Here is a 26,880-nt window from a genome sequence, read left to right on the forward strand (position 1 = left end):
TAAAATGAAATCTATTTATTTTTGTCATCCATTTAACACAATCATGCAGACACCTTAACTCAACTGTCAAAAGTTCATTTTTCATCTGTCTTCATACTGCAGAGAAAATGAACAAATTGAAATTTCAAGGTTCAAATACTAACAATGTATATCAAGTGTTTTTTCTGTCTTCATCCCAGAAAACATTTTCAAGAAGTTGACAAATGCATTAAATTATTATTATTGAGTCCCATAAACAGTCCTTGATGATGCCCACAACATCAAAGTCAAACTTCAACATATAAAATATTAACATATTATAATATTAACAATTTTTAGGAACCCAATCTCAGAAATTCAGCACAGTACCATCAGTGTCATTAAAGCTGACTGGACATCTGAACGAACATCTGTATCAAATCAAAATATTTGTGATATGAACATGTGTCATCTATTCTAATTCATGTCAAATGTGTTTAACTTAAGTCCATAGAGACACAGATATTTTAACATACTATTGATACAAAAAATGAGTACCATTGTGAATACAAGCAATAAAAAATGAATGAGCGCTTGCTTGTTAATTAGACAAAATGGAGAAACAAGAGAAGACAACAGTTGAACTTTGACTTTCAAATGAATCCATCCCTCTTCCATTGTCCTGCCACCTTGCCTTAAGCTGGTAAATGCAGTCTGGTAGTGCTGTTGAAGGTAAAATAAAACATAAAACATGTAATAACTAAAGAGCTATGTAAATAGTGTAGGGAGAGGATCTGCAGCTACCTCTTACTGAACTTGATTGGCAGAGTATCTCTTCCACAGTAACAGCAGCTGGCTGCCTGCTTGAGGCTCTAACTCCTATATGAGACAAAAGAGATGGGGAAGATGTTTAAAATGCAGTAATTAAGCTAGTTAACATCAAAGCAACTGACAGAGTTTTGCAACAATTAACAATGTTATCAATGATTGCGTCAAGACAATTATTGAAATTTACATCTCATTTGAAATGAAATATCTTCATCAGTTTGGTGAACAAAACTTCACCTTTAATTCTGGGAAACTGTGACAGGCATTTTTTTCTATTTTCTGGAGTTTAATGGAAAACAACTAATAGTAAGCACAGCTGATAAATTGATGAAAAATAGAAATGATTAGTTTTAGTAGTTGTAGTAATTTTAGTAGTTACAGTCATAATATACATTTAGGACCCTATCTTAATCGTGCATATGCAACATCCTAGGTGCTCAGAATGTTTCCACATCCTATACGGTTTCATGTAGATGCCGCAGTGCCAAGTGTTAAAAAGTTGACTGAAAGAGAATATAGATCAGAGGATGTGGTGGTTATTAAATGCTCTCTCAGCCAATCATATCACTGCTTTCATTGCTCTGTGTACAGTGTAACCAATCACGGGAAGCACGACAACAACAGCTCAATAAGTGGCTCTACTGGCCAAGAAGACAGTGTGGGTTCAATTATTACAGTAGAATGGTGATGATGGAATCAAAGTATTGAATAAGTGTTTGGTGAAGCAGTGCTTATGACTGCATCATGTTTTGGTCTTATTCTACTCTTTCTCATGTTGTGAACTCTCACACATCATAAAGTCAATTGCTGCCACACACGCATACAAAACAACATCTTGGACAGAGTTCAGTCAGGTCTTGGGGCTTATCATAGCACAGAGTCTGCCTTGTGGAAAGTGTACATTCACCTGTTGCTCTCTATCAACTCTGGTGACTGTGCCATTCCACTTCTTCACCTCAGTGCAGTATTTGATTGATGGACTGCCTTGAACTGGTTCACATACTACCTCAAAAATAGAAGCTCCTCCGTCAACACGGACAATTTTTTCTCTCCCCAAGCTAGTCTCTCCTGTGGTGTCCCACAAGGTTCAGACCTAGGTCCCATTCTTTTCTTTATGAACATGCTTCCTCTTGGCCAAATCATTCAAAAATACAATATTTATTCCTTCTGTTATGCTGATGAGACGTGTCGTTATCTCCCCATGAAATCAAAAGACCAGTCCAATCTAGTCAGTCTCATGAACTGCCTTGAGGACGTAAAGTGTTGAATTTAACAAAACATCCTACAGCAAAATGATTACCAACAGTCTTACAACCTGTCCACCCTTGTCAAACCCCATGCCAAAAACCTCGAGGTGATATTTGATTAAGTTTGACAAGTAAGAAAATTAAGTAGTAAAAGCCAGTTATCTTTCAAAGATCTTGAGAAGGCCATCCATGCCTTTATCCTATCTGCTTGGACGACTGCAACTCACTGTATACTGGGACTAGTCATTTGTCAATCAAGTGCTGACATGTCAAGCAGCAGCCATTGAGAGTGTTTAGAAGTAAACTCACTGGATGCAAAAATGAAACAAGATGAAGGTGAACAAGTCAGACAACAAGCATTTTTGAGTAAAATGCTTTGAGGGCAGCATTTTTGAGGGCAGCTCGAGGCAGGGAGGGGCTGGAAAATGACAGCTGATTTAGGAAATTTAGGAATTTAGGAAAAAAGCTCATTGTTCCTCAGGAGATAGCTAGCACTAAACACTAGTCCTCTTTCAATGAATGACTTGATAGCCAGCTTCTTATGAAATAACAGCTATGAGAAGACGCCAGATTTGCTTGGGAAAGTTATTAATTACGAGCTTAAACTATGCATTTCTTATGTGTTTTACTCCATTTCAGTTTAGGTTTACTGTGATTATTTTAGTCATCTATTGTTGATCGTGTTCCCTAATCTGCTGTGGATCAGCAAGAGGCCACTGGATTGATTTAGACAGATTTATGTTGTGGGTCTATCAGAGTCTAAGTGCTTATATCATGAAGCAAAACAGCCTCTATGATATGAAACCGAGCCGGCTGCACCCTGTGTATGCACTGTCTTCTCACCTGTCCATCCCTGCTGATCTGGACCTTCTTGTTTTCGTTCCATGGGTTGAGGATGTGTTGGGTGCAGTGGAAGACAAGACACTCTTTGCAGATCCACTCCACACTGAAAACTCCTCCTAGTCCCAAGAAGTCCCACTCCTGGCAGTTCTCCTGACTGGTGACTGATGCCATGCGAGCGTATCCCTGTGAAAAGGACAAACTACAGTTATTCTTTTCTGTTAAAAATTCTCCTTCATATTGACCTTTTACAGTGAGGGTCAATATTATGGCACATATGGTCTAAATTCTAATCACTGATTACATTTAGTACGATGCAGGTTTTACAGAATTAGTTTTTCCATCTGTCACAGTTTTACCTGGAAGTGTCCAGAACCCTGAACGGAGAAGATGAGGATGATGAGGTTATTCTCCAGGAAGGCCTTGGTGAGTTTGGCCTCATTGCTTGGTGTGGTGGACCAGATACCTTTCTGCTGAGAAATTTCTATGTTCTTGATATTGTTGCTCTTCATGATGAAGTACCGCACTGATGAAAAGCCTGTTTGAGACAAAGGCTTTGACACCTGCTAGGAACATGCGGACAAATGGAAAAAAATATTATTTTACCTTATTTGTTGATGAGATAGCAACTAGGAAAACTAAATATGTCAATCCAAAACACTGAGGGGTGACCTGCACCTCCTGCCCAAATGAGACTCTCTACAGAGGATTGACCACAGCATCATCATAAGCCGTTGCCCCTGGCCTCAGAGACCCAAACTAATGTTCTCCACTGCTGATTAAATCATAAATTACTGCAAGACATCTGCCCACAGACTGCTGATATAGTGGCTAATGAAGTAGGAAATTCAGAAATGTTCTATGATGATCCCCCGTTTTAGGGATCAGACACAGTGGGGGTTGTTTACTGCTGTACAACAAACCCCTGCATGTCTTTAGTTTAGGAAGATACTGACTAATACTGAAATCGCATAAAAATGATGATGTCACTTGAGTTAGTGTCAATGGAATCTGCTTGAGGCTCCAGGCTACATTCGCTGCACCTAACACAACACAAACTCTCATCAAAGTGTAAGCAGTCAAGTTGCACTGCGGTTAATGTAAGAAGAACATCCATCCATCCATCCATCCATCCATCCATCCATCCATCCATCCATCCATCCATCCATCCATCCATTTTCTATACCACCTATCCCTTTCGGGGTTGCGGGGGGGCTGGAGCCTATCCCAGCTGTCAACGGACGGGGTACACCCTGGACCAGTCGCCAGTCGATCGCAGAGCAACATACAAGACAAACAACCATTCATGCTCACACTCACACCTAGGGGCAATTTTACAGTCACCAATTCACCTAATGAGCATGTTTTTGGTCTGTTGGAGGAAGCCGGAGTACCCGCAGAGAACCCACGCATGCACAGAAAGGCCCCGCCTGGGAATCAAACCAGCAACCTTCTTGCTGTGAGGCACGCGCAGTACCTGCTGCGCCAATGTGCCCGTAAGAAGAACATGTGGAATAAAAAAGATAAACTGAAGAAGCCCCTTGAATGAGAAGCAAAACACTTTCAAGTATCTCAAACCAATCTCCAACCAAGTCCAGCTGCCCTAGATTCAACACTCCACAGATAAACATGTGTGGATGCCTTCACAGACTCCAAAGAAATTTGATCAGAAACAAACATCAGAAACAAAACAGGATGAAGGGCTAAAAACAATACATAGACTGCACAGTTTTCACAAGGATTTTCCCACTATTCTTACAAACACAGATGTATGCATCAGAACACTTTGAAAGAAGGCTTTAAAAGGTCACAAAATAAAAAAAATAATAATGGGAAGGATCAACAATGATTGGCAGACAGTGAATACCTTTCCTAAGGAAGAAGGACAGGGGCTGTCAGGGGGAATGTTCGAATTACTGGAGAAGTGAGGGTCATTGAAGCGCTGATTTATGAGCAGTGAGGCCTCATCTCTGCTATGGGCTTTCATCTCAAGCTGACCTGGGGCTGCTGGACTCCTACAAGACCTGAGGAGAAGTGGCAACATTGTGCATTAGTATGAAGTGAATAGAACATAAGTGATTATCCTAAATTATCAAACACAAGTCTCGGCATTTATTCACCACAATGTCAGAAAGAATTCAAAGGCCTTCATATGAAACAGGCTTATATTAGAGACATGCCTGTATTTCTGATTTCACCTGTTTGATATTTTAAGTATATCTTATCATACTGTACAAAGACGTCTTTTTGATCTGATCCCGTTTAAATTTGCCGTTGATGCAAACAACTCCTCCTCCATGTCTTTATCTGTTGTGTTGACAAATTCAGCTAAATGTACATTTCCACAGCACTAATTCCATCAGTGAAACATGTCATGTCATACTCATCACTGTGTGAGTGTCTGTTTTTTACACAAATCCTGCATTCATTTACTTATTCATTCCTATTACTATTAATTTCAGGCACTTTCAGGCCTCTGTCAATGAAACTCAACTCTTCTGCACATTTCAAACTGAGAGCCCGTTGAGAACAGCTGGGATTATGTCACGTCTACAGACCTTCGGCAGTTTGCCTATTGCCCTCAGGTCGCAGCAGAGGATGCCATCATCCACCTGCTACAGTGAATGCACTCTCATCTGGGCAAAGGAGGGAGTACTGTGAGGATCATATTCTTTTATTTCTCCAATAATTTTAGCACCATCCAGCTCCTGCTGCTGAGAGAGGCTGTAGAGGTGCAGGCAGATGCCTCCACAGTTTGTGTGGCTACAAGGCTGTGTGAACAGGTGGTGAGCAGCACAGGTGGACCACAGGGAACCACTCTCCCCTTTCCTCTTCCAAACCTTTGGACCACCTCTGACTTTCAACTCTGGGTCCTGTCATCTGCAGAAGTTTTCAGATGACTCTGCTATTGTCTTTTTTTGGAAGTACAACATTATTCACTGCTTGCACCAAATTGCAGCAGAGACGCAATGAGTCGGGACAGTGGACTCCTCTGGCAATGACACCTTACTTCACTTCCTCATTTATCTGACAGACTGCTCAAATGGACTTCTACATTTACTCATTTTCATATGAATTGATCTTTAGCACTTCAGATCCTGAAAAGAACCATCTGCATTTAGTGTCAATGAGTTATATTCATATATTATACATATATTCACTGTATAGGTAAATCTATTTAATATTACAATTTGACATTACAATTCTGCTCACCTATCTGCTTTGTTTAATTTTCAAAGTGGCTGCTATGACACTGTATTTTCCCTTTTGAATTACTAAAGTTCTCTATATCTGTTATTCTACAGACATGACACTACAAGGATTAGAGGTGGTGTTATTTAAGGAGATGGTACTATAGCAACAGTAAAACCAGAAGCTAAAGGAGAAAAGTGGGGATATTTGCTCTTTTTAGTCCAGTGATTAGAAAATGTCTATATCTTTAAAACACCACAATACATTACACTGCAATGATATAAATATTGTTGTGGGATTACTTGTCATTGGTGGTGTTGGTGTGTATTTGCGGGCTGTTCTTGTAGTTCTTCACAGAAGCATGGGGTCTCTCCTCTGATGAGAGGATGGACCGGGGCCGCTGGCCAATCCCTGTGGGCTGCTGCAGGCCTGCTAAATGATCCTCTGCTGAGAGCACCTGAGGGAAAACAGTTTCAGGTCATGATTAAAATGTATTCTCAGTCAGAAATGACAAATAGCCACAAATCAACTGTAACTGCACCATTTAGATGACTGTGAATTTGGAATATTCACCAAATTTTCAATTTGACAATAAACTGATTTAAAACATACTCCTCATTCTTACATTACATACAATTTACACTTTGTTATTGTTCTTTTTAACAGATGTAATACGACTGTAAAGTACACTGACATACAATTTAGAACAATTTATTGTTGGAGCTGTTGGTGTTAATGAGTTTATTAAATTATTATTTGTTACCTGATTACAAGTTGCATTGAGGCAGACCTTTGTGCCTGGCCTGGTCATGGTTATCCAAGGAGGGTTGAACGAAGGGCAACTGGACTTAGGTATTTAACTTCTGCGGAAGTGGTAACAAGGTTAATGATACCACTGATATTGTTAGTGCTCCTGGCTGTGTGAGCAGTCGTCAGACTTGTTGGAGTCACCTGAGGTCAAGCGTAAATGGCAGTTGTTGGAGTTGTCACATGAGGTCAGATGTGGTCAAGTCAGTGAGAAGTGAAGAAGCCCCTTGAATGGGAGGCAAAAGTATCTCCAAGTATCTACAACCAAGTCCAGGTGTCCTAGGTTCAACCCTCCGTGGATAAACATAAAAAGAGACATCCCTAAATTAGACCCCTACTTGTTAATGTGTGGCTACATTTTAACATCATCACATCAACAAATTTAATGAATGCAGAAGAGCTATACACACACAAATAATATAAAAAAAAAGTGCATATGAAAATGTGTGTTGTAACAGTGATGGTTATAATGGAGGGGAAAGTGAGGAAGAAGAAGTGGATGATTTGTCTGAAGTTGCTCACCCTAAATTTGACCCCTTTCTGCATAACCAAATGAAACTTAGAAGAAGAGAATATGACATACAGAAGCCAGGGTGCTGATGATGGCCTCGTCTTGTTCAGACCAGGGCTTCGAAGGACAACGGATCCTCTTGATGAACAAGTTTTGCCACTTCTGCCTCAGTTCAAAAGCCAGTCCTGCAGCCTGACGACAACATAAACAACATAAGACAAAACTGCATGAAAGTAAGATTTAGCGCAAAATATCAAGGAGGCTGGATGAAAACAAACATAAGAGCAACATAGCAAAACTGAAAAGAGAGAAATATCGTAAAACTTTTTGTTCTTTTAAAAGGTTGGTTAGCCAACCTGAGAAACTAAATTACTGCACTACCACTGACAAGTTTTGACACTTTCCTACTCGATTCTTGGATGTTTGTTTTTCTTAATTTGTTCCTATTGTCTTCTACATCATAGATTAATACTGAAGACATCAAAACGATGAATGTGTGTATGTGTTAAATGCCTATCGTTTGTCTTGATTACAGCTTTGTATAATATTAGCATTCTCTCAGCCAGCTTCAAGAGGTAGAGTTTAGGTTGAGTTGGACTGCAGAGTGAGAGCAAAGCAGCCAACAAGTGCTCAGGATATCTGGGAACTCCTTTAAGACTGTTGGAAAAGCATTCCAGGTGATTAGAGGCTGGCTGAGAGAAGGCCAACAGTGGGCAAAGCTGTCATTAAAGACACTTTGAAGTATAGAAAATCTAAAACATATTTTACTTAGTTAACACTTTTTTGTTCACTACATAATTCCATGTGTGTTATTTTATAGTGCTGGTGTCCTTAGAATTAATCTACAACGTAGAAAATAATAAAAGCTAAGAAAAAACATTGAATGTGCTGTATATGGACACAACAATTCAGATCTACACAGGAGTATAGATTCATTTCTCAGGCCTGTCAAGTGATAAAATATGAGTGATCTTAAATATGTTTCTTCATTGGAAAAAGCCCTTCTTATCACGTGTGAATCTGTCATGTTTCCTCTTATGGATTACAATTGATTGGATTTTTTTGTACCTTATCTTTGAAACTGTAAGACATATCTTTCTGATGTGTGCATGGCATGTGGCACTTGGACAAAGGCAATGGCAACTCCCACCCTTGGATCCATTATCCATAAGATTTTAAATCCTGTTCAACCAATTATTTATATGAGTACATCTCTCATTAAAATTCATAAACAAACATTTAAAAGGTTGAAAGGTCAGCAATGTTCCTTCACCTCTCTGTCCATTTGGAAAATGAGCCAGTCATCAATTCTCAACCCAGCCAGGTCCTCTGTCTCACTGTCACTGTCACCCAGGGGACTGTCTGAAGGGAAGATCATGGAGATATGAGACGTTTGAGGAAAATTGGTGGGGGTCCATCCTTTTGATAGGCCTGAGGTTCAAGCAAACACCCTGTCAGATGGTGAAAGAATCACATTGCTAGGGGAGAAGGCAATGCTGGAGGGCTCAAGGAAACACAGACCCATCTCTTTGGAAGATAATGCCCAAGAGTCTGGATAGTGTTGGGATGACTTGGTTTATACACTGCTTATGCAATTCAGTTATCACAGCATCTTCAGCCTCCACAGTAAAGCTTTTTCTAGGGTGCTGGAAAGGAGAAGCAGATTCAGGAGGAACAATGTCCTGGTCATGGAAGAGCTTTATACTCGCAAAGCATCTGGAAAGGTCGTGGGGGTTTTCTCATCCAGCCTGCATGTGATGTGTGGAATTGTAACCATGTGACCATGTCCAAAGGGTATTTTGTTGGATTATTTTGGCAATAATGGGTGCAGAGTCCTTATTCTTAGTAGGAAAGTAAGCATGTTGTCAATGGGTGGTTGGTTCTACCAATTAGTTTGTGGACAAACTAATGGAGATGGATAGCTTTCTGCAGATTATGTACAGTGTGCACTGTCTAGCAGTCACAGGGGTCAGTATCATCAGGAATCATACAAGTTCATGGAAATCCGGCCAATGGTCAGAATATCTTGCTGTGATAGGCATCACCATATTTAGCCCATGTTGCTAGCTACGTGATAACATGAGACTTAACTAACAATATACACATAATTCTCAGAGGACAAAATGTGCATTGATGACTAACTTGGTTCTCTGTTATTTCAGGTAAACACATTTAACTGAAACAGTGTGAAAAACACATGCAGTTTTTTAAAATTGTTTACCAGCTCCTTTCTGTTCAGCTGGTTCCTGGAGGGCAGACCTGGGTAGTTTAGCACAACCTCCAAATATGGCCACAGTGATGGGAGTCACCATGGTGCAGCAGCGGACACTGGCCATCCTGTGGCCTCGGCTCATCTCATCGTAGATCAACCAGTCTGTGGGGTAGGCTGGGTTGTTCTAAACAGCAAGAACACACACATCAGAAATAAAAAGAAAAAAGGGAGTGTCTCGCTGATATCATGAGGTCACTACTTTTTTAAAAATGCTGTACAGAATTTATGCCAGATTAAAAACTGAACACTTACTCCATCTGCTTTACATTAAAAACTTCCCTGCAGTTTAATAGACTCCCTTTGCTTCCTGGAAGTTTTTGATTTTAAAGCAACAGCAGCAAGTGCTGCGTTTTATAAAAACCTTTTTTACCTGCCTGTATTTGTTTTAACACCCAGCTATTATCTGAGAACTGTCCATTACTCCAGTAGCAGTTCTTGCTCGGTAATTTATGAAATGTTTAAGAAATGGTTGCTGATCAGTCTGTGTGTGCTTTGTATAGGGGGTGTAGAAAAAAAAAAACACAAATTACCTATGGGCCAATGTGGTTGAAATCATTTTTGTTGATCTGATTGCTGAACCTGTCTCCTTAAAAGCACAATTTGTATAAAGAACTACTCAGCAAGAGGAAAGAGAGGGATTTCTTCCAGAAATCATCGGCAAACACCAAACAAGGTGCCCAGACTAGGTGACTTCACCCACCTACGTATCTTGAAGGAGGTGGACAAACACATGTGTAACTATATTTTTCAGAAAGCTAAACATAAGAAACAAATATGCTGGATTTGATTTATTGGTGTCCTTTCTTTCTAAGAAAAATATTTTACACCGTATGGGTTCATGATATTTGTGTTAACCAGTCATGGGTGCAGAAATGGATCCTACACTGCTGTTCAGGTCTGGCCCCTCATGGAACTACTCAGTGAATGGAATGAGACCACGACTCAAAGACAGAGTTACATATTGATTAAATGTTTTGTTTCCTACCCCCTTCAGCTGGGACTGACTCAGGACAGATGTGGGATGAAAGTGGATCTTCCTTTCTTTGTGACTGGAAAGCAGGGAGGTCTCTGGGTTGATATGGACCAGGTTTGGATACATGCCAGCCACCAGGGCTGCCTTCACCACGGCCCAGTTCTCAGAGTTCAGGTTCACATCGTGAATATCACTGCCCCCATGGGCCCGAACGAAACCTGGAGGACAAACAGGATGTTTCAAAATTAAGTCTTCATATTATTCATTAATTCGACAAAAAAAAAAAAAGTTTAAATTAGAAATGTCCCAATGAATTGTTTTCTCACAGGTCCAAGTCCGTCAAAACTGAGTTTCAGCCAATGCAGACTTCCATATTCATATTTTTGTGTTACAGGACTTTGATCACTATTGTGAGGGATTCTTGGACTTTGTAGCAGCTTTAATGTTAAAGTTATAATGACAGTGTGGCATGTTGGGTCATACCACACACCCCTGGTGGAGTGAAATTGGAATATACATGAAAAGTAGGACTGACCAATAGCACGAAGCTGTCCCAGCAGCTGTGTCCTCATGCCAAGTATCATGTCCATGGTAGCCTGGGACAGAAAGTTCTTCTCACAGAAGGATCTCTCCCATCTGTCACTGCGGGCCTTCTGCCATGCCTGACACCACACAGGACAAACGTGACGGAAAACATCTTAGGCCAGCTTTCAACTATCACTGCGGAATGTGGCCTCATATCAGTATCCTAATAAATTGTTACATTACACTGAGAAAAATAAATGTTAGGATAATATATTGTTAACCAGAACATGATGATTCCTTCCTACTGTTTTCTTGGTCTACTGTATGACAAGCTGAACATTCTGGGCTTCTAGACACTCTGTTTACAATGAATGGAAATAAATCATATGAGTAAATTAATTTATTTAACATTGGAACATACATTAATTCAGGTCAATATGATATTTATTTAACATTGGAACATACATTAATTCAGGTCAATATGATATTAAAAGCACTTGGAATTTAATCAATTCTGTTTATAATGGTCGACTGGCACTAGATGTGATATTGATGATGTTATCCTAAATGCTGAAATGATCTGAATTTCTATGGAATCTTACTAAAGTTAGAGAACGGTTGTCAAAAACTACTTCTATAAATAACAGTTGTCAATTTCTCATATTCTAAATTGTACTTTTTATTGGTTATTTAAAGGTGCTTAATGTGGGAAAATAGTGGAAAGGGTCCTTGCCCAGTTTTCTATTTTCCCATTTTGTTTTTGGGAGGAAAAGGTACTCTGCAGATGGGTAGATAACCCAAGCCCCCACTCCGTTTTGCCAAAGCAATGCAAAGTGTCCACCAGACCTAAAGAGATAAAACTAGCATTTATTTCACAGGAAAAAGCAAAGATTATAGAAAAGACAGAAACATACATATGATTTCAGTTAGTAGAAAAACTGTATATTTTTTCTGCTTTTCTAACTTGCTAACTATTTTGTGACCTCCTACTACTTTCTGTCTACTTGAGGGTCCTAATATCCTCCTCGAATGAAGCGCTTCTTACATTCACATTCATCTTACATGAAGCCTACCTGGAAGGTTCTCAGCAGAGCCATGTGGTCACTGAAGCTGCTGCAGGAGAAAACTTTGCGGCAGTGTAGAGCAGCTTTTTTTTGACAGCCTTGGGCGGGAAGGATGAAGGGGTCACGATAGGCCAGTGTACAGGCGATGGTTAGAATGGGGTCCAGACACTTGAGCACCACAGCGCAAAGCACCATCTTGCCCAGGTGGGGCTCCACAGGCAGATCAGCCAGGTGGCATCCCAGATCAGTCAGGTCTTCATACTGGTCCATCGCATCTATTGTCTGAAGAGCAAGGTGGAGGGAGTGAATACAAACTCAATGACTTACTGCTGGAATACTGTATGTGGATGTGTAGAGTGGCATGTGGATGCCTGTTTGTGTGTGTAGAGTGGCATGTGGATGCCTGTTTGTGTGTGTATAGTGTTTAGTTGGGTCAGAGATCATAATTAAGTGAGGTATACAGCAGTATTTGTTGGTAATTTTTACCTTTAGCATCTGCACAGCATTCTTGATGGCATGAGTGGGAGGAGGCTGTGGAGCTTTGGACAAGAACTCAGCTACTGGACAGGAGGAGGGAGCCAGCAGTTTGGTCTGCAGACACAGTTCCTTAAACACACAAGACGATATATCATTACTAGAACATGCAGTTACATGGTCTCCAGCATTGCTGAGAAGCACTGTGTTAGTGCTCACACAGATTTACTTCATTCTAATAAAATCTTAAAAATACAAACTACTCTGATAGCTACTGCAGCCATTGTTCTTTCTATTCCTACAGTGTGCTGACTTTCAAGTCAGGTAGATGAAGAACCCTAATTTAAAAAAGCCGGGACACTGTGTAAAACATGAAGAAAAACAGAATGTCATCATTTGCAAATGAACTGTGTTTTCAGGCGGATTTACACAGTGTTCCTGAGCCCATGTCGTATATGTCATTCCCAAAACTCCAAAAATGGGCCTCAGCTTAAAGGTTGACTTAATACAGTTTACATGCTAAACTGGATGAGTTCCAAGGACAAATGTGCTTGAATAAAATCAACGAACATGAACACAGGGGCTTCCTTTTGTGGAGCATCCACCGTCAAACCAAGTTACAGTTAAATAGAATAGGCGTACATGGCATGGAGTGGGAATGAAAGAGGTGCCATTGTCCCTATTACAAGTCAGTGTACCATCAAAATTATGTTGAGGCTGTTATTTGTAAAGTTAAACAGTTGCACAATGTTGCTTTAATAGACAATCAAATTATTCTGTCTATAGGAAAAGCAGTGCCTCTGCTCTTGTGTTCATTTCACTAATCATTGACAACCAAAGTTGTCTTTTTTTGCTACAAATATCTATTTTAAAGTTTTTTTGACTCACATTTAAGGCGCACATCTTTTATGCTGGCTCACTTTTTTGTGTGTGTGACTCAACATTTGTCAGGATATGTCCTGGCTGGCACCCAATAAAATAAAAGGAAAATATTAAAAAGCCTTCAAAGCGTTTACTCACCTGCAGTGGCATCCGCAGCAGCTGAGGAACCTGGAATTCAAGCATGTTGTTGAACCTGAGTCTACTGAAGAGGTGGAAGCAAATGCCTGGTCTGCAGCGTCCAGCTCTGTGGACACATCACATATTACATAGAGTCTTTAGAGGACGTTAGAGGACAGATTTATATCAGTGGGTAAAAACTGATATTAACAGCAACAGAGGCTTCCACAATAACTCAGTAGCGTAGAACATTAAAATCAGATTAAAAATTCAGAGTATGGACATTGCTGCTGATACCTTCCCTTCCTTTGCAGAGCGCTGGCTTTCGAGATCCAAACCGTCTTTAACATTGATACATGACTGAGAGTATCAAAGGACTTCTACAACACGAAGACATTTATTAGTTCATCACTAATCACATATGTGAAATTCTGTGTATTGCAGGCTTCATGTTAGTCTTGTGTTGTAAATCCACCTCTTTAACGACTGTACCTCTTTGACTTTTCCTGAATCGATGACAAAGACCACATCATTGATAGTGATACTCGTCTCAGCAATGTTTGTAGAAAGAATCTGAAAGGAAAAAGTGGCCAGTTCTAATCTGTGATAGTGAGTCAATTTCCATCAAATTTCCTGTAAAATTCCCTCCAAAGGGAAAACCACACTACTGAATTATGGTTCTCAGTTGTCAGCATCTGTATTCTGGCAGAAGAGTGAGGTAAGTATGAATGTGGTCTGTGCACTGACGAATGCTGAAGGTTACAAGTCACTGATGCCAGTGACAAATACTCACTATCTTCCTGATACCGGGTGGAGTGGGCTTCATTGCTTTCTTCTGATCCAGAGTCTGCATGTCTGAATGTAGAGTGAACACCCTGTACCTAAGAGACGACACACCTGTCAGAGACACTACACAATATGCTGTTATGTTATACTCTGCTCAGCACAATCAAATGACAGTAAGTGATGGCCCAAACGACAAAATTAAGGACCATGTTAAAAAAATATATATGTCTGTGTGTATTGTTTAAGGCAACATGACTCCAGGATTGAGTCTACATCTATAGATACAATATTTTTCATTATATATTTCAGGAATGCTATTGTATGTCTGTATATGAAAATATCACGAAGAAACATCACTAACTTAACTTTAAATGAACATAAGCTACACTTGAGTGCATAAGAACATCATGCAATATTCATACTGAATTATAAATACTGTATGATGTTCAAATGTCTTCCGCTCTGTTTATGTACAGCATGTGTTTCACCTCTCAGACTGGGTGGAGAATCTCTTATCATCGTAAAGGATGCGGTCCCTGAGTGCCACTATCTCAACGTATCCAGGAAGAAAAATGAGGACGGCACCTGATGACAAACAGATAACAACTCACATTCCAATAATCCTGAAATATCATCCATATTCCTTGAAATCTGGCTCTGATTAATAGTCTTGTTCACTCTGCAACAGGTTGACTTGTCAGCCATCTCTTGTAGCCATGAAACATAACCCCAATTACTTTTGTAAATGGGACTGCACACTGCTCAATCAACAGCTACGTTGTTAAAATGTAGAAGAGTGCAGAGGCTTACAGTACCATCACCGGTGGTGGAGCAGATGTTCTCCAGCAGATCCATGATGAGGTCCAGGTCCACTCGCTCATCGTCAAAGCTGTGGTGGTACAGTTTGAGCAGCTCCTGCTCTTCAGCACTCAGCTCTGCACTGCCACGCTGCACCAGAGCGGACTCATCCAGGCTGCTCACCTCTCCCAAAGGGCTGCACAGAAACAGGAATGCAGGTGTAGGCTGACCAAGGGTCCAATACTTCTATCATTACACCAACTATGACAGAATGTAAATCTGAACATGCCCGTACTTTAGGTAAAGTTTAGTAAAGTTAAAATGTAGAAAATGTTAAATGTTGTACCCCAATTTAAATCTTTCTTATTGAACAATTATTTGCATATAGCCATCAATGAGCATGACAGAAAGAGGAATATTAGCACTTCCAAATCAATGATGCATCTCCTCGCTGAACAATCCAGATACACATTATTTCCGAAACACTAAATAAATGGTTAATAACATTGATTATCTTAAGCAAAAAGAACAAACGCAACTCCTTCTCTTCCACAATAACTTTCATATAGTTCCTCAGAATAAGTGACTGAACTGTATGTTGATATTACAGTACTTTGTATACTCCTGTATGGCCAGTTAAGCTTACAGCAGATTTTTCTAGACCAGGCTGGCTGGCAGTGGAATTGCAAATGTCTTTCAGTTCACTGCATTGTCACGTTTTGTGCAATGAGGTCAACATTACACTCACATGGAAGACTTGAGTAGATCCATAGCATCTGTCTGCTGGAAGTGTTTGGCAAAGTCTAAGGCTGTCCTGAAATTAGAAGAAAACACTGTTGCTTAATACATATGCACAGCATTGACATTTGCCCTGGAGCCTGAAATCAAAGCAAAGTGATGAAGAGGCTTGAGTGTTCTGTTTGTAGTTCATACAGCTACAATACTAGTCATATGAATACCTGCTTACAAAAATACATGCCTCCTCCATTCCTATAGACAAGGAAAGAATACCCACCAAAAAACAGTAGTGACAGCCCTTTCAATCACTGAAAACTCACGGGCCTTCATTTAACATAGCGGCCTAACATCAGACTAACATGACGCATGTCCCACCATCCATTGGATGCCTTCATGTTGATGTCGGCCCCCATGCTGAGCAGCTGCTCCATCTCCGTGAGGAACCCTCGACCTGCTGCCACCATCAGAGGCGTGGACCCAGTCTCACTGTGCCTGTAATCCACTAGATCAAAGAATGCAGGTATGAGGAAACAGCTGGAGGCTTCATATTTATAATACATCCACTCATGCTCATTTTATGGTCAGGATAGCACAGGGTCACCACTAAAATGTGCATTGGTGAAGGAGCAGTTTGATATTTTGTGTCATAATATAGTAAAGTTTCTGGCAATTCAGTTGAAGACAGTTGGTGGATTAAAAAAACAGACAGAAAGTTCTAATCCAGAAGCAAAATTAGTGTTTACATGTCAAAGTTCAATGTGAGAAATCATGGAATGATTGCAGAAGATGAATAAGAGATCAGTCCCGAAAGTCATACCGTTAACGTTCTCATAGAGGATGAGGTTGAAGAGCTGAGTGAAAGCATCCTGGTCTTCATTGAGGAAAATGTTGGAAATGCAGGAGTCCATCTCTTTCAGCAGCCACGGCTCCAGCTGTTCTGTGCCACTCTCATTCTGTGACACAAAATCACACATTCACTCGACCTGGAGCCAAGCATCAACGGTCAGGTTTCACACCTATAACCAAAGTAACTCGTCTGGATGAGGCTTCAGAAACGTCCTCCCCCACACCTTTCTGACAGCGGACTGGGGGAAGCTGTTTCTGTCAATTTCTGACAGTTCCTCAAACTGACGATTCGACGCCCACTTACCCCGTGACTCTGTTTGAACGTTGCTCTCAAGCTTTCTTTCCAATTCTTGACACAAATATTTATGAGATGCTGACCGCTGGTGTGTGTGTGTGTGTGTGTGTGTGTGTGTGTGTGTGTGTGTGTGTGTGTGTGTGTGTGTGTGTGTGTGTGTGTGTGTGTGTGTGTGTTGGTTTACCGGCTGCTTGCAGGCGCTGTCCCGTCTGTCCAGGGAGCTGCTGTCCTGGAGGAAGCCTGAGGCAGACACAGGGTTCCTCTGTTCCTCAACGGAACTGTTCTCCACTGTCTTACACCACTCTGTCAAACGTTTCTGCTTCTTCTCCTCTGAGAGGCAGATTATGTGACACACACACAGGAAATTAAGACAAATACGATGCGTTTCTTTTTCATCTGATTCGGTGGCCCAGTTATAAGAGCTTCATACCTTTCTCTGTCTCTCCCTTGTATTTCAGTATGTCCTTACTGTTAAAGCCCGTCAGCCTCAGAATGTCCTCCAGAAAGAGTTCCTTCACTTCAAACTGTCTTCCTTTGACTATAAATATAAAAATAAAACATTATTCATCAACAGTACAATCAACGCAACACTGAATTTGCATTGTTTCAGTTAATAATAACCCATCTTTAAAACTGGAATGAACTGCTCCTCATGTGAAATGTTATCACTCCAGTATTTATCACTCTTTTTGTGATCATTCATGGGAAAGGGTGTGTTTTTGCTCAGTCTTCACTCCCATTATTTCAGAATAAGTTGGGCTACTCAGAAATGCCATTATTTGATGAGTGGTGCTCCACATGTTCCACAGCCGTTTTGATATAAAAGTTTATGCATTATGAATCTGTGTGTCCAAAGGTTTTCAATATACCTCATATATTTGTATATGAATGCACAGAGAGTGTCAAGGGTTGCAGGGACAGGTCGGTGGTCCCTCCAAGTATGCATGCTGTTCTGAGTTGCACATGCTTATTTCCTTTTTCCACTTGATTACTATAATGCACTTTGGCATCAGCCAGGACTCCCTCCACTGTCTGCTGCTGCTCAACTCATTACTGGAACAAAGAGGCACGATCACATCACTGCTGTGCTTGCCTCCTTACATTGGCTCACAGTCAAATTTCAAATTGATTTGAAAATGTTATTGCTTACTTTTAAGGTCTTAAATGGTCTTGTCCTCCATACATTTCTGGTCTGCTGAGCTGGTATGTGCCATCTCAACCATTAAGATCAGTGGATGGAGCCCTGCTGGTTTGTCCCAGGTCATGGTTTATAACAAAGGCTGATCAGGTTTCTGTTATTAGATAGAGTGCACACACTATGGAGCCTACTGACTCACACACTCAGTCTCTGGCTTCTTTCAAATGTCTTCTTAAATCTTTTCTTATAGCGAAAGCTTTCGGAAATATTTGACATATATTTTATTTATACTGTTTTTATTCCTATTTATTCGATCTTATTAACATTGACTTTACCTCCTCTGTGCTCATGTCTGTGGCTTGTATCTTATTTTATCTACCTAATTGGGTTTTGTAACACAGTTAAGAAAAGTGCTATATATATAAATAAAGTTTATTATTATTATTTTGTTATTCTGAGCTGCTCTTCCACATCGAGAGGAGTCAGCTGAGGTGGCTCGGGCATCTTTATCGGATGCCCCCTGGACGCCTCCCTAGGGAGGTGTTCCAGGCATGTCCACCAAGAGGAGACCCCAGGGAAGACCCAGGACACGCTGGGGTGACTATGTCACTCGGCTGGCCTGGGAACGCCCGGGATCCCCCCGAAGAGCTGGGGGAAGTGTCCGGGGAGAGGGAAGTCTGGGCGTCCCTGCTCAGACTGCTCCCCCCGCGACCCGGCCCCGGATAAGCGGGAGAAAATGGATGGATGGATGGATGGATGTTATTCTGAGCCTTCATAATGTAAAGAAATGTGCTGATAATAATATAAAATGACACTTGAGGTAAACATGCTCTGAGTTTGGGATAAACACGAGAGTTCATTTAATGAACGCAGAGCGAGCAGGACTTACGGTTGATAATGGGGCAGGAGCCAAAGTACTTCAGGAACAGGTCTGTATCCAGAGCTGCGCTGGAGAGGATCAGTTTCAGTGTGGGGATCTTCTGAAGCACATCCCGCATTTTAGTGAGCAGGAAGTCAGTCAGACCATCACGCTCGTGCACCTCGTCCTGTTAAAACACAGTAAGCCACCTTAATGGGATGGATTTTCTCTGTGAGTTCAATAGAAAAGTCACTCTTCAGTCACATTGCTGGTGTGGTTACACACATTTTAACCAGGAAGAGCAGCAAATCACTGCTTTTCAGCCTGCTGTTATGCACTCTTTAGAGCATAATCTCAGCTTTAATGATGCGCATTTCATAAAGCAGGATTACAGTGTTGACCAGTTTTCTGAGACTCTCTGTTCTTAATATTTGTAGACTTGACGCTCACCACAATGACATGTGTGACAGATGTCAGGCTGGAATCCCCAGACATCAATGTCCTGAGGAACACTCCACTGGTGCAAAAGGTCAGCAGCGTGTTGGGGGAGACCCTGAGATTTCAAAATCAACAGTTACAAGAGTCACTTCCACATGAGGTCACATAAATCTTTTCCAGAAGCTCACAAATGTAACATAGGAACATCTGCTGTAAATGTTCATTTTGAAGTTAGTTAGTTAGTTAGTTAAATTAGGTTCGGGAGCATTACTCTTTTGACGCGTGAAATACATAACAGTGCCGGTTTCACCCATCTGTTAAAGCAATGGCTTTTTGTCTTTTATGTGAACGTTCCTCACGACTTTCTTTCAGGTGCACAAGAGCAGAGAGAGAGGGACAGTTATGACAGCAAAGAAGACCTTGAATGAATGACCGTCGTCATGAGAACAAGGGATGGGTCTCAGTGAATCCAGTCTCACTGCGTCTATTTCAGCATTTGATGTGGAGAATGAATTTTGCTGTCCGTTTTATAACATCTGACAGTGCAGAGCAATGAATGGCGGGATATTAAGTTGGGATACTTAATTCCTACTAGCTCACATGGTGCATGTTAAGCATTTTTGGGGATAATCATTTATTCCTCGGTTTTTATAGACTGATCTGAGAAGAATCTCCTCAACAACTTCAAACTGGCTCCTTCCCAGTGTTTCCCAGTTTATTATTCCCAAGCTCCCTTTTTTTTTAGTCCGATAAATAAAAAAAAATAAACTCACAAATTGCAAATAAAGGAAATAGTCTTAAACCTATTTTCCTTGGTAAACAGAAAAGCTAACAGGGCCACTAGCTGCACAGCTAACTGAGCTAACTAGCTAACAGCAGCTAGTAGCTAGCCAAAGACAGCTACAGCAAAGGACATAGTGAGCAGTAGCTAGCAGTTACTCTGGTGATATGCTGGTGGTGCTTTGGTGTGACCTTCAAAGAGTGGCCATTTCTTACATATTGAATTTGAAATTGTGCAATAAATTTTAAATTCAATTTTTCATATGCTAATTGCACTGTACTTTTTAGGGAATGCAAAGAAATAGAGAACAATTCAATCCACTATATTTCAGATAAATGTATTAAATGGATGCAGTGTCTCATTTTTACAACATAACTTACTCAGCCATGATAAAAATTAATTTTTGCATTTGCAGTTTGTTTAACACAATTGGTGAAAAGTTACATCTTAAGTATGCACACTGACTGATGAGTACAAACTGATCTGAGTTCATCTTTGTTTGTTTTGAGGAAAGAACTTACAATCTGCCTCACCCAACCGGTGGAGGCAGATGGCCGCCCACCCAGAGTCCGGTTCTGCTCGAGGTTTCTGCCTGTTAAAAGGAAGTTTTTCCTCGCCACTGTCGCCAAGTGCTTGCTCATGGGGGAATTGTTGGTTTCTTTGTAGATAAAAGAGCTTGGTCTGTACCAGCTCTATATGGAAAGTGTCCTGAGACAACTTCTGTTGTGATTTGGCGCTATACAAATAAAATTGAATTGAATTGAAATTGAATTGAAAAGTAGGATACAATGAGCTTGCACAATTTGATCTTTGAACAAATCAGAAATTTCTGAATTTCTATTTAATCAAAATATGCACAGTTTCCAAAACACACGTACAGTTCAATTTTTCTGAGTAAATATGGTATGGGGTTTCCCTACAAAAACACAAAACATCTAGTCCCATACTGGTACTGACCAATCCCTGACCATGTACCACACTGGAACTCCAACCATCCATTGTCTATACCACCTATCCCTTTCGGGGTTGCGGGGGGGCTGGAGTCTATCCCAGCTGTCAACGGGCGAGAGGCGGGGTACACCCTGAGCCGGTCGCCAGCCGATCGCAGGGCAACACATATAGACACACAACCCTTCATGCTCACACTCATACCTAAGGACAATTTTAGAGTCACCAATTATCCTAATGAGCATGTTTTTGGTCTGTGGGAGGAAGCCGGAGTGCCCGGAGAAAACCCACACATGCACGGGAAGAACATGCAAACTTCACACAGAAAGGCCCTGCCTGACCCAGGGATTGAACCGATGACCTTCTTGGCACGTGCACTAACTGCTGCACCACCATGCCGCCACACTGGAACTATTTATTTTTTATTTTTTTAATCTACCTGGAACTGAAATCAAGCCTGATTGATTTGTTGAACTGTAGCTACTGTAGTTTATTATTGAATTAACTTATTTGCTCTGAGCGTTCATTTTTTGTGGGGCCTTTTTAGCCTTCATTAGGAATCTGCTGCTGTGGTAAGCACACAGCCTGAGTACATGGGGTGCATGCTCTACCGGCTTAGCTACCTGGATCTTCCCAAATGTAGATTATAAGCGTAACAAGTGCTAGTGTCTTTGTATCAAAGATAAAAGGCTCTGGTCTAATCTACCTGCTCTCTAGTCTGATGTGATAGCCGACAGTCTGACCCACGCTCTCTCCTCTCTCAGCTGCCACTCTCTCAGCCACAGCAATGGCAGCCAGACGTCTGGGCTGGGTGCAGAGGATCCTGCAGGGCTCACCATTTCTGCTGTACTCATCCAGCAGGAACTGTGGAATCTGGACAATACACAGTGAAACCGGATTAACCTTCACAGGGTTCATACTATTGCTCTGTTTTTAATCACATATACTACAGAATAGTTTTGTAAAATCAGTAAATTTTGTCCCTCCAAAAATGTGATATTTAGTAAGCATTGAAAAAAAAGCTCATTAAACTAATCTCTGCACACTTCCAAGATATTGTGATCTTGTTTTAGCTTGACAGTTTTCCTAAAGAAAATGGCTGAATCAGTGAAATAAAATTATCATGCTGCTAATTAGCCTGGATTACCTGGATCCCCCCAAATCCAGATTATTGTCATAACAAGTGCATATTGCTAATTAGCACTAAGCACAAAGTATAGTGAAGGCTGATGGGAAAGTCATTGGTTCTGCAGGTATTCGGTCATAAACAAAGTAGTGAACAACCAAAATTTTTAGCCTGATGATGGTGCTTGTGACAGAGGATCACTAACGTTATTGCAATTTATCCTGATGGTAATATGAATAGGTGTACGAAATTTCATGTCAATCCTGTTGAACTACTTCACTAAAACCTAGAGGAAGAGAGAACGCAAGAACAACAACAGGTCTGGGTAGGTCTTGGGTCTCAAATTTTCATCTCAATCTGTCCAGTAGTTCTGGAGATATTTCTGTCAGACAGACTCACCTGTGTAGTTTTTCCAGAGCCGGTCTCTCCCACCACCAGCACCACATTACTTTCTCTGATGAGCTGGACGATCTCGCCCTGGCGTTCATGCACAGGCAGGGAGCATCGAAAACTGTCCAGCTCTGATGGACTTCTCCTCTGAGGCACCTTGGGTATGCCGTTGTTTAAGCGCCCACTCGTCCTGTTGTCTGAGGGGAAAAATGGAAGAATATGACGTGACTTAATGTAAATCATTACATTTTAGCTTGACAACCTGGGTTAAGGACAGGGTAACATGAGGGTCAGGTTAAGGTTAGGTAAGAAGCAGTAATGCTTGGGATAATCTCCAGGAAATTCATGTTAACTAATGTAATACACAACTGTATGTGTGTGTACAGAACATCTGATATGCCATTCAACTTTTTCTGTTCAAAGCAAATAATTACAGTTGAATTAGCTTGATACTATCTGATTAGGTCTATGTCCTATTTGTTGTGTTTCATCACTAAATTACAGTGAACTGGACACAGAGCATAACAGACATTGTGTCGACATTGACAAGCATCCAACAAACAAATGCAAAGGTATAACCTTTGTAAATCTATGAATGTTTCCCTCATGTAGCACAGAGAACAAAGAGACAATATCGTTTACGGCAGGTGGGCTGTATAGACAGCACACCAGAGGAAGTACATCGTGTTCTCACCTGCCATTGTCCCTGTACCTACAAAAATGTCTGCTCTAAAGGACTACCACCCTGTGACTCTCACCCCCACTCTGATGAAACCACCACCACTGGCCGGATTTCACACAATGAGAATTCAAATTTGAAGGAAAACTGCTCAAAGTCAACAACATCAAAGAGCTGATAATTTATTTAAGGAAAAAAGAGATATCCATATACATATGGAAACTTAAGATGGTAAAATTCTTGTGCCAAGTTCTTTACAGATATATGATCATCTGTAATTTTTTACAGATGATCAATAGAAAGCGTCTGGGTGGAAATGTTACAGACTGACACTGAATGTGCACAGCCCAGAAGAGGAGGCTCTGCAGCAGGTGATTAAAACCACACAGAACATAAATGGTACCCATCTACTGAGCATCAGTGATATCTGTAAGGTGCCTGTGCAGAGCCCAAATGATACTAAAAGACAATGCCAGCCACTGCCTGTTCACCCTGCTGTCGCCTGACAGATATTTATCCATTTCTATCATTTTTGTTTTGTCAGTCACATAAAGGGACTACACCTTGTATTCTGTTGTACAACGCCATACTGTAGGATGATAAATCAATGAACCTTTTACCTTGTATATTAATTATCACTTACATCGTGTAACTCATTGCAGTCTTACTTTACACACAGACAATGACACTCACCAGGCATTGCACCCATAGACATGCCACTTTTGTTGTTGGACTGCAGGTCCATGCGTTCCTTATTGCTAATAGGAAACCTCTGAAGCAGGCTGTGGATGAAATATAATGAATTGTGGGAGAGAGCGAGGGCCATGGAAGTCCGAGGTTTTTCTGAACCATTCTTCTTCCTGATGGTAAGGTAGCGATTTGGTCCTTTCCTGAAAGAGAAGCAGAGAAATTTCTTCCATTAACATACTTGTTAAAACTGGTTTTGCCTTGTGTTTATCATTGTTGTAAATGGTCCAAAAATCTCAGAGTGGTCTTACTTCGAAATTAATTTTGGTCCTCTTGAAAACTTACAACTTGGGTCATATTTGCATAATTTAGTCCATCACTTTTAGCAGCTTTGATAAAGCAGAAAAGAGTGAAATCCAGGATCAAAGTCCCACTGGGGGTTTGTGAAGCCAATGTCCTTACTTTCTAAAGTACCTTCTGGGGCATTTTATGTTGTTACTAGAAAATCAACATTAGAGGGGGAAATGAGTGGCGAGTCAGACGAGGAATGACATACATTAAAGGTCCAAGGCCAGCCTCAAATTGGGGATGTTGCAGTTCATGATCAGGACACTACAACCCCTCAGACACCAAGGACCAAGGACAATGTTACTACTGATAAGAACGGTGGTCAAAACTATAAAATAAGACCAAAGTTGTCATACAATGGAATTATGCATTAAACAGCAACAAGACTTAAATCACGCAGTGCGTCATCAAACTGAAAGTATACTTGATGGGATAACTTAAAGAGACAGCTTCAGCGTACTGGGATACTTCATGAACACAGGTCCTTACTTACCCTTTACTCTTAGAAATGTAACCCAGGGACTGGGCCATTCGATGAATGAAAGCCCTCTCAGTACTGGTCAAGGAGGGGGGGAATTCCATCTCTGTTCAGTCAGGGAAAGGAAAGGCTGAGTATTAGGACCATCCTGCTCACACTGGCACAAATACTGAGCATGACATCGTGGTACCTCTGTCACATGATACAACAATAACTAATACTTTCCTTAGATTGACCAAACAGAAATGTTCTCCTTTATGTTCTGAAATGAAACAATGAAAACAGCTGATACCTTGCTGGTCACTGTAGTGGAACCTCTCCACAGAGAGGTTCACTGATATCTTGACTTCTTCATCAATGTGAATATCTTTGAGGCGGTTGGACATGGAACCACGATGTGGCGGGTTCTGGCTCTTTGCCGCTTTTTGATAAGATGCTCCAGCTTTTGACATGATGCACTGCAACAAAACAACAGTGTGTGTGTTATCACAGGGAGAGCATGAAGTCTCGTGTCCACCCAGTGTGAGCAAAACACATATACAGGTGGACATTTCATACAGCTCATTTGTTTGAAACTATTAAAACGTTTAATCAAAGAAGTTGCTCAACATTTTGTGCAATTCCACATTAAACAGATATGATTTTTTTTATTTTTCGTAATATACATTAGAGACACTGGATGGAAATTAGTGAAGAGAGATGGGGAATGTCATGAAACAAGGACATCTGGCTGGACGTGAACCAGGTTCATTTTGGGTTGATGGTCAGCCTTCCAGGGTACCCCTTCAGTTCCATTTCTAATGCTTACACACTGCTTATGTAGGTACAGGGGAGGCCATGGGGGACAGCTTACAGTAAAACGCAACATAATAAAAAGGTGCTCTGGTACGTCAGAATTTTAGTGGACAAAACATCAATAACACTTTGCAGTAAAATGATAGAACGGGGCATCGAACCTTTTAGTACTGACATGTATGGATGTATCTGTAACAGAGGTGAATTTACATTCATAAATACAATATAAAAATAACGATGAATAAAGTGTATTTTTAACTCTGTTACACATCCATCATGTAAGAATCCAAGAGCCCCAAACAGCAGCACAGCACAGTGAGGAGAGAGTTTAGATCCAGCAGGGTACTTTGCAGCATTTGCACATAAAACCACATTTCTGCTTAAAAAGACAATGAAGACAATGTGCGTTCTGCCGTTCTCACCACAGTGAACGGGATGTTGTGACTGGACTCAAGATGGAGGGTCAGAGGACAGCAAACAGCAGCTGTGTGAAACAGAGAGGAAGAGAACATTCAGGATTATTACTATAATAATGTCACAGGCTTAAAGTTAGTCAAGTATTTTCCGTGGACCACTGTTGGTATTTTGTATTTTTCACTTGCTAGCAGAGCTGTAGACTCGGGCACATGAAGCCAGGAGTTAACTTACTTTGTCGGTTACTTGTGATACTGGGTCTAACTTTTTAAAATAAACTGGTACGTCACTATATTTTCACGTCACCAATGGTAGCGGAGGCATTGTTGAAGTGAACCATTAAGATGTCGTTTGCTTTCAAGAAGCGTATCATTAGTGACTGATGAGTTTCATTTCACCGGTATCGAAACACAAACACACTAGCTTAGCTCAGCTAGCTTAAGGGGTGAGAGACACATAATGAACAGAAAACTATAGCTAGCTAGAACTTATGGACACCCTTGTCATGAAACTAACTAAGCCATAAAGCTGTCACTGTGACTTGATTCGTGCAGAGTTTCAGCAGCGTCCCAAAACGAAACAGCACCCGGTCAAAAATTGAAAACGTACTTCATCACATGCCTGTTCTGCCTGTCTTCCGCCGGCA

General features: G+C 40.9%; 1 protein-coding gene across 1 annotated transcript; it reads right to left on the minus strand.

Annotated features, from left to right (window-relative positions):
- Positions 1-26,804, minus strand: ythdc2 (YTH domain containing 2). Its single transcript, XM_070989580.1, has 33 exons — positions 26,751-26,804; positions 26,243-26,304; positions 25,318-25,483; positions 25,041-25,131; positions 24,206-24,402; positions 22,843-23,030; positions 22,024-22,190; positions 19,601-19,703; positions 19,181-19,337; positions 17,584-17,691; positions 17,338-17,483; positions 16,830-16,965; positions 16,388-16,514; positions 16,023-16,088; positions 15,292-15,470; positions 14,965-15,061; positions 14,484-14,571; positions 14,183-14,263; positions 13,988-14,070; positions 13,712-13,817; positions 12,704-12,823; positions 12,227-12,499; positions 11,164-11,290; positions 10,641-10,846; positions 9,605-9,779; positions 8,657-8,745; positions 7,456-7,575; positions 6,368-6,522; positions 4,741-4,897; positions 3,233-3,439; positions 2,877-3,059; positions 763-837; positions 1-681 (listed from the first exon to the last, which is right to left on the minus strand). The coding sequence occupies exons 3-32, from the start codon at positions 25,475-25,477 to the stop codon at positions 766-768; spliced, it is 4,164 nt and encodes a 1,387-aa protein (XP_070845681.1). The 5' UTR covers positions 25,478-25,483; positions 26,243-26,304; positions 26,751-26,804; the 3' UTR covers positions 1-681; positions 763-765.
- Positions 26,805-26,880: the final 76 nt, after the last annotated feature.

Source organism: Chaetodon trifascialis, chromosome 20 (assembly GCF_039877785.1).
Source record: "Chaetodon trifascialis isolate fChaTrf1 chromosome 20, fChaTrf1.hap1, whole genome shotgun sequence".
NCBI classification, from domain to species: Eukaryota; Metazoa; Chordata; class Actinopteri; order Chaetodontiformes; family Chaetodontidae; genus Chaetodon; species Chaetodon trifascialis.

Coding starts and splice junctions, on each gene's coding strand:
- ythdc2 (XM_070989580.1), bottom strand. CDS start 25,477: ATGTCAAAAGCTGGAGCATCTTATCAAAAAGCGGCAAAGAGCCAGAAC. Junction 15,471..16,022: donor GATCTACTCAAGTCTTCCAT/GTGAGTGTAATG, acceptor GTTTCTGTGCAG/CCCTTTGGGAGAGGTGAGCA. Junction 3,060..3,232: donor AGGGTTCTGGACACTTCCAG/GTAAAACTGTGA, acceptor TCCTTTTCACAG/GGATACGCTCGCATGGCATC.